This window comes from Capsicum annuum, chromosome 7, assembly GCF_002878395.1.
Source record: "Capsicum annuum cultivar UCD-10X-F1 chromosome 7, UCD10Xv1.1, whole genome shotgun sequence".
Taxonomy (NCBI): Eukaryota; Viridiplantae; Streptophyta; class Magnoliopsida; order Solanales; family Solanaceae; genus Capsicum; species Capsicum annuum.
The window spans coordinates 79,325,632-79,344,606 of record NC_061117.1 but is presented as its reverse complement, the minus strand read 5'-3'; the positions used below and the strand labels follow the sequence as shown (position 1 = coordinate 79,344,606).

Below are 18,975 nucleotides of genomic sequence, written 5' to 3'. Positions count from 1 at the left end.
TGTTTGAATTTTTTTCTTTTAATTTAAAAACAAGATTCTGTCCGAGTAGATAAAGTTGTACAACTAATGGCGGTGAAAAATATTTCTTGAATAACTCAAAAATCACATTGAGTAGTCTTGTCTTGTCTTTTCAACGTCACCTGTTTTCTTTCTCATACCCCTCAAATTATTAATGAATATTGAAACTCCAAATACTTTCTCCGTTTTATATTAGTTGGCCCCTATTGACTTGGCACACCCATTAAGAAAATACTATTAATTTGGGATTTATTTTACCAAATTAGCCTTATTATTATGCTTTGAAAATATAAATTTAAATAAATACACTTTGTTTAATCATTTAATATTAAGGGTAGTACATTTAGAAATTAGAATTATCTCATCTCTCCTTCAGTCCTAAATTTATTTTATCCATCTCTCATCTTTTTCTTTCTCTTCTCTTTAGGGTTATCACAACCTTTTTTCTCTCCTCTTACTCATAAAGATCCTTTCGGATCTAAACCGATCCATATCCTAGATTCCTCGACTAAAATTGCTGTTTTGATCCTCTTTTGACATTAAGGTATGGTTCACTATTGCTTTTTCATTCTCGTCTTCTTCTTTGTAAGTTATTTACAGCTATTTTTTTATTTAATTACCATTTACCCATATCATATTTATTTAAAAAAATTAAAAAAACTCTTAATTATTGAATAAACGAACATAGAACTTTTATTACAATATGCAAAAAAAGTCATTTGTTGGGAGAAGTTTAAAAGCCTTATTGGCAGTATCATTTTTTTATATGTATTTTGTTTATTTCTTTATTGTTGATGCTGTTATTGATGTTGTTGGTGGGGTTGGCGTTGTTGGAACTTGTGGTGTGATGTGGAACATAGGATGTTGCTTATTTGTTTTTAGAACAAATATTGTTGTTTTCTTTGTTGTTGATGTTTTTTATTTATTGTTTCTTTGTAGTTTATGCTGTTGTTGATGTTGCAATAGATGGAGCAATTGTTGAAACAAATCAAACCACCAGCAAGGATAGTTTGATGTAATCCAACAGACTCCATATCTATTATAACAGACTCTATATTTGTTGCATCAGACTCCACATCTGATGCAACAGATGTATCATATGATGCAATAGACTCCTCATTTGATGCAATAGACTCTACATCTGTTGCAACAGATGGATAATATTCTTTCTGTGATATTAATTTTTCCTTTTTTTTTTTTAGATATAAGGAACTAAAAATTGATCAACTTTTTCCTGACCATCACAAGAGGTTGCAGTAAATATGTGTTCAGAGGAATAAGCTGCATGCAAATGAAATCACTTCATATGTGGGAGGTATTTATTACTGATCATGTTATCGTGGAAACACACATAGAGTACACTGATTTGTGAATGTTGGTTTTACGGATTAGTCATAGATCATTCAAACAATATATCTGCAATTTTACAGTTAAGTTTGGTAGGTCCGAACTAATAAGACCGAGGGACCATGAATATGGTTCTGATACCCTGTTAAGATTTAATATCGGTTATTGCTCATGCTTATTTTTTAAGCATTGTGAAGGGATCTAGTTTTGGTATCATTGTAAAGAGATTCAATAGCAATTGGACTATCTTTAAGGGTGCATTGGACTTTGAGAAGGCCTTTGAATCCTAGCACTGCATCTAACAAGAATGAAAAACCAATATAGTTATTGCCCTAGCCCATATTTTTATGGTTGGGTTGCTCGTGGTGATGATTATATGCCAGAATGTGCGATAGAAGAATGCCTTCGAGCAAAAATGAGTGGTTGATGAAAGACTATATCATCTGAGAGCTAATTGAAGATGATACATAAGGTAGAAAGTAACTTCTAGCGAATCTGGTCGATTAAATTATCTTAAAACATGAGAAATCTATATCAAGTATAAATATGAAAGTGTATCCAATAATGTAAATTCGTTTGTTGTCTCTGTAAGAGAAAAATAATGCAGATGGTCACTTTGCTAGGGAGCTGCGACTAGGTAACGTAGTCAGGATTATCACCTCGATAGAAAATAGAAGAAGAACAAGAAAACCGCCTTAAGGGAATCGAGGGTTGAAATGTTGTACAGTAAATCTAGAAAACTTTCGCCAACAGCAACTACAGTTAAAGTAAGGAATCTAAGTGAAGGCGGAAATTTTTGAATTTTAAATTTCATCCCATGCCTTCTTATTTGTGGTTCCGATCAGGTCCACTGCTGTTGACCTGATCAAAACGAAAAACGTGATTGAAAGACATATTGAGTGTCACTACTTCCTTAGTAATATGGTTATAATTGATTATGTTTTCTAGCCTTAGCATGCTTTCACATTCCTTGGAGAAGATCAGAGGCTTGCTGTAGTATGTGAATCCCAATAATTTTCAAGCTTGCCTCTAGCTTGCCGATTTGGTCTTCAAGTTTGTCGTTGTCGTCTTTGAATTTGGTATAGAGTTCCTGATCTCTTGTGAGCTCAATCAGGAACACTACCTTCAAAGTTGTGGTATTGTAGAAGCCTTTCAAAAAACCTTCTTCAGAAGCCTTAAAGGATACATGAAGGTTGTTGTGTATATTTTTAGGTCAAAATGTGTTGATGCACAGTGAAGATATGGTCCCAACAGTTGAATAGCTCACTTTTACGAGCGTTGCTCAATGCAGCTTGCTCAACCAACCTTTAAGGGTTTTGATAAATTAATTAGCAAGGAGTTACGTAATGTTTGATCTAAACTGACTCTACCAAGCCTATCAAACGTTACATAACTGCAAGTTTGTTACTTTATTAAAACCTTTCTCGAGTTAGTGAACAGATTAAATGATCTCAATATCTCAACCTTTTTATTGATCTCTTTTCTCCCATATAGAGGACAACACATCTGCCATGCAAAAGTCTACATTGTCGCCATAAATGCTTGCCACAACGAAAGTTTTTAGAAAGCTTGATTATTCAAAAAGTCACCAGTTTTATTTAATTAAGGGATATGAACAGTCGTGGCTTTTCGTGTGACTAAGTCAAGTCACCCCTTCCAATTCAATCATTTTATAAATAGGTCCCTTTGGCCTCCCCTCACTCGTTCATTGTACTACACTTACAATTCAAATATGACTGATCCAGATTCATACAAGAAGATTCATATTGAGTCCCTGTAGGAACTTCAAGGGCAGTTTGATGAACTCAAGAGGAATTTAGCCGACTTCGGAGCAAGACTGAGGAGGGTCCTGCTGCTGTCGGATGAAAATTATCTGGTTGGCAATAATAATAGTAATAATAATAATAATAGTAATGATAATAATAGTAGTAGTAGTAATAATTATGTTATGTTTTTTCTTTCTTTTAGCGTATGTATTTTCCTCTTTTATATCCAATCAACCTATAAAGGAATAAAAAATCTATGTATATATTTGGTTTGGTTTGGTCGAGTTTGAATTTTTAATTCTTATTTAATATTTAATTATCATTTTATTTATCCCTTATTCTCAAAATGTTGACGGTTGGAGGTAGGGACTAAATGATATACACAATTTATAACTGTAAAAGAAAGATTATTTAATTTAAAAAAAGTCACAACATTGGATTAATTAAGTTATATGATGATGATTGTTAAGAAAAAGGTGAATAGTCATGACTGTGACTTTTTGTTTGAACACATTCAACAAACAAAAACAAACAATGTTGCTAATGCATCAAATTCCTCATTTGTTACGACTGATGAATCAGTTGTTAGAAGAAATAAAAAAAGCTCTTAAAACAGATGATCGATTTGTTACAACAGATGGTATATCTGTTGTAACAGATGGGTTATCTGATGCAACAGATATACTATCTGTTCCTATAACTCAATAAAAAATGGTTATTATTTTATTAAGGAAATGGTTATTGAAAATCAGGTGTCTTCGATTTTTAAATTGAGAAAAAGGTTATTTAAATTTAAGAAATAATTAATAATAATAAGCTGAAAAGTCATGACTTGTCATAATAATAAAAACTCCAGCTTTATTTAATTAAGTCATTTCTTTTCACAGAAAACAATAAGGAAATAAATGATAAATACAATTTAAACTATAAAAAACTCACCAAAAATATTCTTGTTTTTAAATTTGTTTTATTAATTTATATAATAAAAAAGTCAGCGAATTTGGATTAATGATATGATGATAATTTTTTTTAGATATATAGATTATATGTTGCAACAGATAGATTATCTAATGCAATAGGTTATTTGTTGTTTCAATGGACGATATAGTTGTTGTCACAGATGAGTTATCTGATGCAACAAATATATAATCTATGGTCACAACTCAATATAAAAACGGTTCCTGAAAAGAACTAATTATTAATAATAATAAGCTGAAAAGTCATGACTTATCATAATATTGCTTAATTTAATTAAGTCATAATTTTTTACAGTAATCAAGAGTGTCACTAATAAATGGAGGTGAACAGTTGCACCTTTAAATCTGTTTTATTAATTTATATAATTAAAAAGTCAAAAAATTTGGATGTCATCATGATAATTTTTTTTAAAAAAAAGATATATAGATTATATGTTGCAACAGATAGATTATCTTATGCAACAGGTTATCTAGTGTTCCAACGGATGATATATCTGTTGTCACAGATGAGTTATCTGATGCAATAGATATATAATTTGTGGTCACAACTCAATATAAAAATGATTTCTGGAAAGTGCTAATTATTAATAACAATAAGTTGAAAAATCATGACTTATCACAATATTGCTTAAGTCATAACTTTTCATAGTAAACAAGAAATATCATTAATAAATGGAGGTGAACAATTGCGACTTTTTGCCTAACACAATCAAGTTCAATCCTCTATAAATAGGTCCATCCTTACTCAATTGTTCATTCTACTACATCTATTTATTCCTTGCTCTTGTTACACCTTCAACTACTTTCTCTTCAAGGACTTGATAGCTTTTCTCTGTCTCTGATAAGTTTTTTTCTTGATTTTTGTGTAAATATACATTGTATTCCATTCGAATTCTTTCTTTTCTTTACTTTTGTTTTGGTTTTTACGTGTGTGTTTTGTCAACATATGTGTTATCTCGATATGGTTGATCCAGTGTGGGATGCCGCTATTTTACGAGATGCCATGCAGAAACTGCAGAAGGAGGTTCATGACCTGCAGTGGGAGTTGGCCGCCATCAGAGTAAGGTTGCTGAGGGAGATCCGCAAGCTGAGGAAGGCGCTGCTTCTGCTGGTTGAAGATTGGCCGACTGACAATACAAATAATAATGATGATAATAATAATTAAGCTTTTTTTTCTTTTACCTATGTATTTTTATTTTTTTTGTTTAATAAAAAATTATGCTTGATGCATTTGACGTTTTAATTCTTATTTAATTTTCATATTCTATTTTTTTCTCAACGAATGACATGTCTACAATTAAGGAGTAATTTAAATCCAGTATCAGTAGCTAGCACGTGAACATGAATGCAACATAAGAGCAATCTGTTTACTTGAGAGGAGACTTTGGTAAGTCAAATTATGCTTTTTAGTTGAATTTGTCTTATGGGTAACTGTTAGTGTGCTGTTTTTTCAAGAATAACTAACATCCGAACATGAATGTAACATAAGAGCAATCTGTTTAAATAGATCCATCATCTGTGGCACCAGATAAATGTTTTGTTGCAACAGTAGACTCATGTTGCCCGTAATATAAATCGAATAGATGGATTTTTGTTGCAACAGATTAATAATCTGTTGCACCAGATTAGCAATTGGTTTCAATAGATAAATATTCTTTTGCAACAAATATATATCTTGGTGCAACAGATTATTTATCTGTTGAAACAGATTGGTAATCTGGTGCTACAGATTATTTATCTGTTGAAACAGATTACTAATCTGATGCAATAGATTGTTAATTTATTGCAATAGAAACTTATCTATTCGATTCATATTACGGGAAACATGAGTCTACTGTTGTAACAGAATATTTATCTGGTGCCATAGATGATGGATCTATTTAAACAGATTGCTCTTATGTTGCATTCATGTTCGCGTGCTAGCTATTAATGAAAAAATAGCACACTAATAGTTACCCATATTACAAATTCAACTAAAAAATATAATTTGGCTTACCAAAGTCTCCTCTCACGTAAATGCCAAAGTTGAAAGTGATGTACAAAATAAAATTTGACATAAGAAATTGGTTAAAGTGCAGCAGTTGCGGTAACAACAACAATGGTCAACAAGAAGAATATGAAGATAATAATGAAGTATAAGATGATGATAATGAATCAGAAGATGATGAATAAAGCAGCAACAACAATGAACAACAAATGTTGCGAAGAGAGAGAAAATAACAACAAATGAGGACAGAGAAAAATGTGCCTTTTTCCCTTCATTTCCAGTTATATTAACTAACATTTGGATTAAAGTGTAAATTTAAAAACTTTTGGGTTATTTTAAAATTTTCCAAACTTTCTTAATCCATAATTAAGTAATCGTCACCTTCACTTAATTATTAAGACTTGTGTCACCTACACCTCATTTTAAAACTATTTTGTCACCTGTAGCCCAAAGCCCAAACTTTCTTTAAATATTTGTAGTTTATAATTAGTATATTCTTTGTAGTCTTGTATTTTTTCTTGTTCTAATCTTATTAGAATTATTGTTGTAGATACTTTTGTTGTAAATGATGATGAAGATTAATACTATGAATAGTTTTTCTTGTCCTGAACTCATTATGACTATGAGACATACCTTATAACAGTAAAGTTTATGAGGTAAGACAATTAAAAAGAATCATACTTGAGATACAGTTTAAACTCAATGTCATTTTATTTTTTTTTGATTATTAATTTATAAAATTACAAGTTTCTTTTCAAAATTTTTTTTTCCCCTTTCATGCGCTACCTATTTTTTCTCCTTTGCTCTTAAGACCGAACCAACATACAAATATAGTAGATTGTTGAGATGTTAATGCTCTAATTACTTATATGTATGAGGCATTTTTTCCTTACAAAATGATCCCTGCTCGGATGCCTCCGTAAGCTTTTCTCTTCAAATAGCATTTTCTAAAAGTTTTATTTGTTTAGTTAACTATTCTTATATTTTTTTTTATGTTTTTTGCCGATTAAGTTCACTTTTTGTGTGTCAAGATTGTTTTTTTAATTAGAAACAGGGGAAGGAAGACTGTATATATGTGTGTTGGTTAAGGAAGTATGTATTTATCTTTCCGCAATCATGTGAATTAACCTAATAAACCTATTGATAAAAGAGGAGTCTGTAAAATTAGTTTGTAATTTTGTACTATGTTTCATTCATAAGGAAGTGTTTATTGTTATTGTTATGTAAAAATACATAAGAAAATGGGGTGAAAATCATTCCCCTCCTCAACTTTACTTTAAAAATCAAACTCCCCCCTCAACTTTAAACAATAAGCATTCTCCCCTCTTTTTCCTACTTATCTTTTTAAATAGCTATTTTACCCTTACACTATTAATCTTTATTTTTCTTTACCTCTTTAAAATTATTATATTTTTTATTTTTAATATATATAGTAAATTTTTGTAAATAAAAAGAAAATTATTTTCTAGACAAAAATAAGTGAGAAACATATATTAAGTATATAAGTTAGTGATGTTCTAAATGAAATAAATGACCATGATATGGAAATTTATTTATTTGTAATAATTAAAACTGTAATATCTATTTATACTAGTGAAAATAACAAATAAAAATAATTTTATAAACATATTCCAATGCATGTAATATAATAACATATAGCAAAAATGGAGATATATTTTATATTAAATTACTTCAAAAGTTTACTTATGTTATTAATATATACTCCCTCGTTCACTTTTACTTGTTACCATTTAGCTTTTTGAGGTCAACCTACATGAACTTTGACTAACATTTTAAGATGTATAATTTAATATTTAAATTAAAATTTAGATGATCAGAAAATATATGAAAAATACTGTAAGTTGCAATCCTTCTTCATATTAATAAAATGAAAAAATATATCTTAAAATATTTGTCAAAATTTATGTGGGTTGATCTGAAAAAACGAAAAGTGACAAGTAAAAAAGAACCTAGGGAGTATATCGAAACTCATGTGCATATATATATATATATATATATATATATATATATTACACACGCACACACTTAATGCATATAAAATAAGAGATACGGTACAAGGTACCCCTAAACTATATTTGAAGTTGTTATGACACACTTAAACTTTAAGGGAGACCTATTACCATCTAAACTCATTTTTTGTTGATCTGGCCGTCAAGTATCAGAATATTTTTATACTTCTTTTGGGAGAGACGAAAAATACTTGTGTGTTATCTCAATAAAATAACAATAATAAAAAATAACATTAGCTTTTGTGACAAGTTCATTAAAAAGGTTAAACTAAAAAATTTAAATAAAAATATATAAATACTTGACTAAAATAAATAATGTACTCCCTCCGTTTCAAATTATGTGTCACCATTTGATCGGACACGATATTTAAGAAATAAGTATTGACTTTGTTAAAGTTACAAAATTAACCTTCTTAAAAAAGGAATAATAGTATTTAAAGGCAAGTAGGACCACTTTTAATTGAAAAAATAAATAAAAAAAGGAGTAATAGTATTTAAAGTCGAGCGGGACCGCTAAGGGTAAAATTGTAATTGTGTTTTTAAAAACTTACCAAATAAGGAAAGGTGACATTCTTTTTGGGACAGACCAAAAAGGAAATGACGATACATAATTTGGAACGGAGGGAGTATATTATAAGAAGATATTGCTAATGCCAAGGTTAAAATAGATATTGTCAAGGTAAAATGGTTGGGGGAGGGGGAGAATGCTTATTATTCAAAGTAGAGAGGGAGTTTGATTTTTAAAGTAAACTTGAGGGGGAAATGATTTTCACCCTAAGAAAATGTATTAAAAAAGTACAATTCGGTGCATAGAAAAGGGTGATTTGAGAAAAGATTGGAGCACAAGAGTTTATTATACACAATCTTATCTTGCTATGTAAAATTAATGCATCTAACATTAGTTAGTAATTTTTATATATACTATATTTCAATTCATAAGAAAATATTTGTTGCTATGTAAATTTACTGTCGTCCTCAAATTTTTTATATTTTTATAGATTATTATTACACTCTATTGATCTGAGTCTTCCGAATATATATATATATAGACACATATACACACACAAAGTTATTTGTCTCTTTCTATTTATTTTCTTTCTCAAGAAATTAATCTTAATTCTTTTGTAGATCTTAAAACTTAAATTGCTCACAACTTTTTTATTATATTTAGATTTATTTTAACTACCGCGCTAGTATTAGTAATATGATAAAAATAAACTTCACAGGTCCCTCTGTCTTTGTATATAGGACGTCTGTTAAAGGAGGCTGTTAGTTGTTACAGCAGTGTTGTCTTTAGTTAAAGCTATTGCTTAGCTTAGCTGGTCGGTATTTATTAATACACTAGAGAAGAGAGAACAAAGAGCTGTTTAATTGCTCACATGCTAGCAGAAACGCCTGTGAATAGTATGTCAATTTCAAGATTCTGCCAAAAACAGAGCTTATTATGCTCCGAGACAAAGCTGGTTACTTCTTTTGTTCATATCCGCAAACCCATACTTGGTCGTTTCAAGAATTTGCCTCTTCATTGCTTGTTTCTCAATTTTCCTTCTTGTGGGTCTCCTTTAATCTATTCCTGACGCCCCCTTCTTGTAATTGCTTCAAGATATCTTAAAGTTTTTTTATTTTTTTATTTTTTTTATACTGGAAGAATTATATTTTGTGCTTTATGTTCTGATTCCGTACCGTACCATCATTGAGTTTGGGGAGATTGGTTAATATATGGGATGGGTGGAGTGACGCTGCAACTTCTTTGTTTGTTGCTGGAAGTCTGTGCCTTTGCTTTTTCTCAGGGATCTGCAGGTAATTCTTCCCTTTCTGTGAGTCTACTACATTCATTCAAATGCCCAATTCTTCAACTTTTGAATTTGGTTGGAAAATGCCCAGATATGACGATTCTTTAGCACTCAAATCAGATTGATTCATCTGAATCAGGGGGAATTGAGACTTTTACATTCTGAATTTTGTTTACTCTTATTTTTATGCCTGTAAATAATTCCCCTCTAATCTAACAGTGCGAAGCCGAAATTTGTAGCCTTCGGTTCTCAAGCTTGCTTTTTTGCGTACAAGTTCTTTAGCTAAGTTACTTTTAACTGTTCCATTGATCACTGATTCCCCCTTGGGATTTAGAGGGCCTACTTATTTTATTCTAATTAATGCCTCTTCATGGTTATGGAGCCGGTTGCAAATTGATGATGCAATGCCTATATTCTTCCCCTAATTCCTCAGGGAAATCACCCTGGGTTTATTTCAATACGTGCGATCTTGTTGGAATGTATTGCCTACTGGATTTATTTGCAAATACCTTAATCAAACGTGTAAGACCACTGTAAAAACTGATAAACTGTCCATGTTCCTCCTCCTCCTTATATATTCTAATTTTTAATGATTCCAATTAATCTCCGTCTGGTGAATGTCTTTTAAAATGGAGAATTTTGTCAATTGCTGTGACCCAGGATAACTGCTGAGTTCTGGAAATGATGAGTTGCATATCATATATACTTTCTGTTATTTTTTTCTTTTTTCTTATCTTACCTAAATTACTTTTTGGAGCTCATTTTAGGTTTCAGTTTATCCCCCTTTGCATCTGCTTCCTCAGCAATTCCTCCCATCGAAGAGGGAATACCCTCTTCCGTCGCTCATGGGAATGCATTCAGAAGTAATGCACCTGCTCCTGCATTTGAGCTAAATGGTCTGTCCGTGTCTCCGTGATACTTGGCTTCCAAATCTATTAACCAAATTTGATGTTTTACGTTATGCATCTTATGTTTGATTTTAACTCAGGCACATCTCCTCTTGCAAATGTCTTTCCACCACTGAAGTCTGACCCAGTCTTTCAACCTAGAGAAGTTCTTACACCATCTCTGCAACCAAGTGCTCCTACAATATTGCCACCACCCAGTTCAGCACCACCTCCAATCACTTCAGCCCTGCCACAAATCACTTCTCTACCAGCTCCTCCTCCTCTAATCATGTGGAATGGCCCCGCTCCAGTTCTGCCTCCAAGTGCTCCTAGGAGAGACCATCGACGTACTGAACATCCTGTTGTTGTGCCAGAAGCTCCAGGTATATGCCTGACTGTAGTCATATTGTTGGCATGACTTGATTTCTGTTAAAATTGATATTTTCATTTTGGAGAGCAGCACCAGTCTCGTCACCTGGAAGGAGAGCTCCCGAAGATGCACCAACTAAAGCTCCACAGCTACCTGCATCTACGCCATCCTGTGAGAGCAAGCCACCCGAGGGTCCTCTCTCCTCAATTGCCCTGGGTAATTATTGGCTGACGAGAATATTGGTCTTGACACAGTATCTAAAGATAGAAAATGATTATTACATTATTTTGTTTTGCTGTTATTTAACTCAGTCCTGAATGCGCCTGCTCCAAGGGGGAAGCCGCAAAATTCACCGCCCAGCCTACCAAGAAATCCAGAAATTTCACCATCAATTCCGCCAGGTATCCTTGCCTTCTTTCTGAAGGAAATTGTGACATTCCTATAAGAATAAAGTTTCTCAGTGAAGTAGATTCGATATGGATGTCATTAAATTTTGTACATCATTTTTCTTTTTCTGTAATTTATCTCAGTCCTGAATGCACCTGCTCCAAGGGGAAAGCCACAAATTTCACTACCTACCCTCCCAAGAAATCCAAATATTTCACCATCCACTCCACCAGGTATCTTGCCTTTTATATAAATTACAATAAAGTTCTCAGTAAATTAGATTTGATCATGGATGCCACTAAATTTTAGACATTATTTTCTTCATAATACATTTAGTACATCATTTTGTTGTGCTGTTATTTACTCAGTCTTGAATGCGCCTGCTCCAAGGGGAAAACCGCAAAATTCACTGCCCTATCTCCCAAGAAATCCAGAAATTCCACCATCCATTCCACCAGGTATCTTGCTTTTTTTTTTTTTATTTCTGAAAGAAATTGTGACAATCCTGTTCGATTAAAGTTCTCAGTAAATTAGATCTGATCATGGATTCCATTAAATTTTGTACATTATTTTGTTTTGCTGTTATTTTACTCAGTCCTGAATGCGCCTGCTCCAAGGGGAAAGCTACAAAATCCTCTGTCCACCCATCCAATCATTCCAGAAGTCTCACCATCTATTCCATCAGGTATTGTCGCTATATTTATCTAGTGCTCTCTCCATTTCATTATACGTTGGTGTTTAATTAGGCACAGAGGTCAAGAAGCAATAAACAATGACTTTCATCATAGAACTTGTCGTTTTAAACATATAGTGATATTTCTATGGCTATAGGAGCATGTCATGAAGGGTTAAAATGGAAGTTCATAGGTAAAGAGTTTCTTAATATAGAAAGGTTTCATTCTTTTTAGAACAAAGAAAGAAGGAAAGATTGTCATATAAAACGGAACAAAGGAAATATGTGATACTTCGTAAGAAAAAAATGAAGTGTAGATTAGATGCGATCATGAATGCATGGATTTTTACATTATAGAGCTTTCTGTCATTGCATTCAGTCCTTAATGCGTCTTCTCCGAAGGGAAAGCATCAAAATCCACTGCCCTCCCGGCCAACCAATCCAGAAGTCTCACCATCTATTCCACCAGGTATACTTCCCTCGTGTATATTTAGTGCGTGTTATTTCCACAAATAAATTGTTTGTAAACAAGATCCGGTCATCCATGGCCTGAATTTCCAGCGACAATTGCACCACCTCCGAGGAAGTTGCCTAACAATTCACCACCCAGCCATCCAAGATATTTTCTGAAACCTCCATCCGTTTCACCAGGTAACAGTGCCTGCTAGTGTTGCTCGTGCATGTGTACTCTTCATATTCCAACCAAATAGTTTGTGGCGTGATGCGATCTACACATATTATTGATAACTGTCATCAAGTGAAAAACCAAATGAATATGAGAATCTTAAATAGAGGTTTGCTTGCTTCCAAATTGGTGATGATTGCCAATGTTGAACTAGCTATGAAAAAGGAACTGATGCTTACTGAATGTGTTTGTTGTTGAAATCGTCAGTATGCAGCAAATATAAGGATGTGTTTTATTTCGATTCATATTTTCTTTCCAATAGCTACTTGTTCTCAAAGTGACATTGACAGCATAGTTAATTTAAGTCAGTGTTATTACTGCAGTGAAGCATGATATATCCCCTGTATCGACTCCATGGCCAAGCATCAACCGCAAAAGAGCAAGTGCTCCAGTGGTTGCACCTCCTAATGGAATTACCAATCAGCATCCAGCAAAAGGTACGTCAATAATTTTCTGCTTTCATTTTTTATTGTCAGCAGTGACGAGGAATGGCCATTTATGTCACTGAAGGATTTCTGCTCCTCTTGTAGCTTCTACTGAACGCAAAGCCATGAGGTGCTCTACTAATGCTCCTCGTAAATTCCCTTTGTTGTCCTGATAAGGATCATATCCTCCCTTATCTGCTCCTTCAATCTCATTTCAGAGGGATCACTACCTAAAAGATAATATGACAGAAGTCACTCCGTCATCCTATGAAGCTTATCCTCCTGTTTCAACTGAACAAGGTTCAGTATCTTAACTGAGAAATGCCAGTCGATATACTCATTATGATAGATGACATTAACCAGAATTCTGTCAATAATTAATGAAGGTCCATTGATCCCTGCATTTCCTTCGTTTCACTCAAAACCATATCCAAAGACTAACCTTAGGCAACACTCTCATTCACCGTTAACTGTGGTCATCCTAGTCATCCTCAGTTAATTACCCTTTCTCCTCTCTGAAAGAAAAATGAATAGCAAAAGAAAAAAATGATTCCAACTTTTCCTACTTTACAGGATCGTCGTTACCACCGCTGCTTGCGCCTTTAACTTCTCCAGAAAGTCATGATTCTCCTACAATATCACCATCTCCAAGTACTTCATCTCGACCAATTAAAAGTAAGAGTATGTCATATGTTTCCTTTTCAAGCATTCCATAGTCAACGCATTAACCTTATATGATATTTTCATTCCTATGAATATTTGATGCTTATCTTTGTATCATCTTTGCCATTGCAAGAGCCATTTGTTTCCCCTAAAACGTCTCCTTCTGGATCTTCACCGAGGCATACAAATATACCGCATCCATTTCAAGCACTACCACCTCCACCTCCTAATGAAGGTATCTGTTATCTGCCTCTGGTTTCTCCTCTTAAATGATATACATTTTATATGCACAAGTTGCTAGGATTTGCCCCTCTGACTATTCTAAACATGATGATGTTGCAGATTGCACAGCATTGGCGTGTGCGGAGCCTCTCACAGATGGTCCACCAAAAGCACCTTGTGTTTGTGTCTTGCCCATGCGAATTGGACTACGTCTTAGTGTAGCACTCTACACCTTCTTTCCTTTGGTTTCAGAGTTGGCTGCAGAAATTTCTGTTGGGGTATTTTTGGATCCAAGTCAAGTTCGTATTATGGGAGCAAATTCAGCCAGCCAGTATCCAGAAAAGACCATTGTCCTTATTGATTTGGTACCCCTTGGAGAAAAAATTGATAACACTACTGCATTTCTGACATCACAAAGATTCTGGCATAAACAAGTTGTTATAAATTTTTCACTTTTTGGTGATTATGATGTATTGTATGTGCAATATCCAGGTATAGAATTAAGTCTAATGCCGTCGGGTCATCTTGATGCCACATGCTTTGTGCTGAGTAACTAAATAGAATTATTATATGTTCAGGTCTTCCACCGTCTCCGCCTTCAGCAGCTTCAGACATTGATGCCATAGGTAGCCAACCTTATCCTGGTGATAATAACGGAAGGACCATACAGCCCCTTGGAGTTGATGTGAGGGGGAAACAGCACAAAAGTGGGCCAAATCGGAGTGTCATAGCAGTAATTGTATTGTCAGCCTCTGTCGCAGTTATTTTATGTTGTGCCATTGCATGGGTTTTGCTTTTCAGACACAGTAATCGCGGATATCAGTCGGAACCAACTCCACCAACTACATTACCATCCCTTGCAAAGTCATCAGGTGAAATCCTTTTCTTTACATGTAAATGATCTACTGCAATCTGGTTTGCCTAGTGTTCTTATTCTCAGTGTAAATTTACTTCATTCATGCCGAAAAAATAATTCAAACTGTAAATTCAGAAGCCTAGCCTTTTCCTTGTCATCGTGCCTTTGTAGCACGCCAGGTAAATACTATGTTACAGGAAACTAAAATCATGTTGGAATTTTTGAATATGCTATATGTAGCTCAACTCGGTTACTTTTACTTCTTATCCTGAGCATACAATGGAATGAAATGGAATACAGGACAAGTCAACTGGTTAGTTGCATAATAATATTATGGTGAATCATTCTATATCGTGACTGGAATAAGTTGAAGTATCAACTCTCAATGGCTGCATTCAGGAACCTTTAAGCTTCACAAATTTATGATGTTGAACCAAGTAAATTACTTGAGTATTAATATGCATCTAAAATATGGACAAAAATGTGATTGTCACGAGTCTTGTGTTGTAAAGACTTGCAGAATTATTTCCTGATCATTATGCATGTTGTAGGAATTGCAGCCTCCATGATTGGGGGTAGGCCGAACTCTCCTTCACTATCCTTTAGTTCTAGCTTTGCCGCTTATACTGGTTCAGCTAGAACATTCAGTTCAAATGAAATTGAGAGAGCAACTGACAGCTTCAATGAAGCAAGAGTACTAGGTGAAGGGGGATTTGGTCGTGTTTATAGTGGTGTGCTTGACGATGGGATGAAAGTGGCAGTGAAAGTCCTCAAGAGAGATGACCAACAGGGTGGTCGTGAATTTTTGGCTGAAGTAGAGATGCTTAGCCGTCTCCATCATAGGAACTTGGTCAAGTTGATTGGCATATGTCTTGAGGAGCGCAATCGATGTTTACTTTATGAGCTCATCCCAAATGGCTGTGTGGAGTCTCACCTTCATGGTAATATTCAATTTGGATCCCTCCTAACTTTTTGTATTAGAGCCATGTGTATTTAGATTTCAGACTGGCTTAAAAACCATCTTTCAGGTGTTGACAAGGAAATTTCTCCACTTGATTGGAATGCCCGAATGAAAATAGCACTTGGCGCTGCCCGAGGCCTGGCCTATTTACATGAAGATTCCAGTCCCCGTGTCATACACAGGGATTTTAAGTCTAGTAACATCTTACTGGAACATGATTTCACGCCGAAAGTGGCTGATTTTGGTTTGGCTAGAGCTGCATTAGATGAAGGAAACAGACACATATCCACTCAAGTCATGGGAACTTTTGGGTAAAATATTCATCTGACTCAAAATTCATATTTTCATTAAGCCAGCCTTCGTCCCATACTATCTATGCCTGACAAAGGCCCAAACCATTGAGCAGATCAACTGCTTCATGCTGATCTGCTTGCCTGGAGTATTGTTTTCTTTCCTTTTGATTGCTTTATTTATTTTACTGGATGAGTGTTAATACATAGTAGACATCTCATCCTTAATCAATTGAAATTGACTACACATAACAAAACCATTCTACATTTTATTCTTCTGTTATACAGTTTTGACTGTTATTTTACCAGGTACGTAGCTCCAGAATATGCTATGACAGGGCATCTCCTTGTAAAGAGTGACGTTTACAGCTATGGTGTTGTTCTGCTTGAGCTGATAACTGGAAAAAAGCCAGTGGATATGTCCCATCCTCCAGGTCAAGAGAATTTAGTGGCTTGGGCACGGCCACTCCTAACAAGTGATGAAGGTCTGGAGTTGATTGTGGACCATACTTTGGGCCTTGATTTCCCTTTTGATGACATTGTAAAAGTAGCTGCTATTGCGTCAATGTGTGTTCAACCAGAGGTATCGCACAGACCTTTCATGGGTGAGGTTGTCCAGGCCTTAAAGCTGGTATGTAACAGATGCGAACAGCCAAAAGACATCGAGTCTCGAGGTTGTAGCCGAGATGATCTGTCTATTGACACGGAGGGCAGGATTAGTATAGCTTCAAGACAAATGTTGAACCCTATACGACCTCAATCCCCGGTCTCTAACTCGGACAGTGAGCTGGATGTTGAGAGGGGACTTTCAATGTCAGATTTACCGAGTCCATTAGCAAGATATGGGAAGCAAGAATCTGGTTCATTTAGGAGGTACTCTAGTTCAGGTCCTCTAAGAAACGGAAAAACCAGGAGGCTATGGCAAAAAATGAGAGGATTATCTGGAGGTAGTGTGAGCGAGCATGACGTGATGTTTGGGTTAAGGCCTGGATCCCGCTAATCATGGTTGAAGTTTCCATCTTTGGTTGATAAATTTTGCTGCCAAATGTCAATTTTCACCATCCATGCCGAATGTACTAGATTGAGCATGCAATTGTACAACTTCTTCTTTGGTCTTCTTGACCAAGACATAGAATGAGGAAGCAAACACCATCATACTCAAACTTATAATGAGGAAGCAAACACCATCATACTCAAATTGTTTTGAATGCTGTAGAATCCACGAGTATGACAAGCCCTCTGTTAATAGCTGGGAAGAACTGCGCACGAGATATCAGAATGGGGATTTCATCTTATGTAAGAATATTTATTGTAGCATGCTAATTGTTTATAAAATGAATTGTTGAAATTAGTTTTTGTTTACCAAAATATTTTTCATTTTGGTTAATAGTAAATTGCAAAAGGGATTAAAGAGAAGTGGATTAAGATTGATCAAGTTCATTTCCTTTCGGCCAAGTTTCCGAGGGAGGAAGCGAATAAAAGTATGAGCATTGCACAAAGGAATGTAAAAATTAAATGCAAGAGCGAAGAAGGTGGCCTTCTTCCGTTGAAATTCTTTGGAATTTTCTGCTTTGCTTTCGTTTTGTGAGGACTTTTTATAGGTGGAAAAGCTGATTTGTCATCTCAACGTAAAAAGACCACTCTAGCACTGAAAAGGCCACCTAGTAGCTCGTGCTTGGACTCTGATGGCTCAAAATTAATTGGTGGTGGTGGGGGGCAGGTTGGTGATACGTTCAAGATACACCGTTGGATGATGTAATGCGAGCGTATGAAAATATAATAATCCAACTAGGATGGAGTTGAATTTCACGTAGAATATGGCGAAATCGTATGATTATTTTACTTAGGGATGGCAATGGGGTAGTATGGATTTAAGCGTGTGCGGAGCAGGGCGGGTTGAGATAAGCATGGTTGCAGTGCGGGTCAAAATTAAAAATAATTTATTTTCTGCGGGCGGGTACAGGGCGGGTTTAGGGCTTTGGAAATTAAAATTTAGAATCTAAGAAAGATCGTCTCTTTCAAAGACAGTAGACCGTAGACGACTCTCTCATCTCTCACTCTTATTGTCTTCAATTTCAATGACGCTAGACTACTTTTTCTTCAAGTCTCTGCTACGGTAAATAATTAGATTTCTTCTTGTTTTCTCTGTTCTTTTCTTGTTTTCTCTATGCTACTTTTTCTTCTTGTTTTCATGATTAGGGCTACTTGCAGTTTCTTGTTAAAGATTGTCTTTCTCCCTATTTCTCACAAGTGAAAAACGTTTGTGATTAAGCTAGTTGATCTTTAGGGTTTTGAGATTTACGAGGGAAATTGGTAAATTTGTTGTTTGATTGTGCTAAAAAAATAGTTGCTCGGAGTTTGATATTGATTGTGCCTTTGATTGATGCTAGGTTTATGTTTTTTGGTCTGTGCTGTAATTTTTTTGGCTAGTATGGAGTTGTTTTAGCTCGTGCTTTAGTTGTTAGGTTTACAGATTGTGCACGAAATGCTCTGCCTCCCGTTCTAATTGTTCCCAACATTGGTTTACGTCTTTTCCTTCTTTCATTTTCGTCACGAAGGCAACAAATCACCTCCAATTTTGAGTATTCGTGACTATGTCTTTTTTTCCTTCTTAATTGTTCTTGATGCAGTTTGTAAG

The 18,975-nt window shown here is 34.6% G+C and overlaps 1 protein-coding gene across 7 annotated transcripts; it reads left to right on the top strand.

The window, feature by feature from the left end:
• Positions 1–9,319: 9,319 nt before the first annotated feature.
• On the top strand, positions 9,320–17,688 carry LOC107853745 (receptor-like serine/threonine-protein kinase ALE2). 7 transcript variants are annotated; one of them, XM_016698728.2, is made up of 18 exons: positions 9,363–9,925; positions 10,686–10,814; positions 10,907–11,188; positions 11,266–11,391; positions 11,487–11,576; positions 11,706–11,795; positions 11,931–12,020; positions 12,158–12,247; positions 12,615–12,704; positions 12,797–12,886; positions 13,244–13,357; positions 13,919–14,020; positions 14,142–14,243; positions 14,351–14,722; positions 14,809–15,102; positions 15,647–16,027; positions 16,115–16,358; positions 16,647–17,688. In XM_016698728.2, exons 1-18 carry the CDS (start codon positions 9,850–9,852, stop codon positions 17,335–17,337), a joined length of 3,453 nt encoding a protein of 1,150 aa, XP_016554214.1. In that variant the 5' UTR covers positions 9,363–9,849; the 3' UTR covers positions 17,338–17,688. The 7 variants fall into 7 exon arrangements, with proteins under 7 accessions (XP_047249554.1, XP_016554214.1, XP_047249555.1 ...); XM_016698727.2 differs by having other exon boundaries at positions 9,365–9,925; positions 15,638–16,027; XM_047393598.1 differs by lacking the exon at positions 12,797–12,886 and having other exon boundaries at positions 9,320–9,925; positions 15,638–16,027.
• Positions 17,689–18,975: the final 1,287 nt, after the last annotated feature.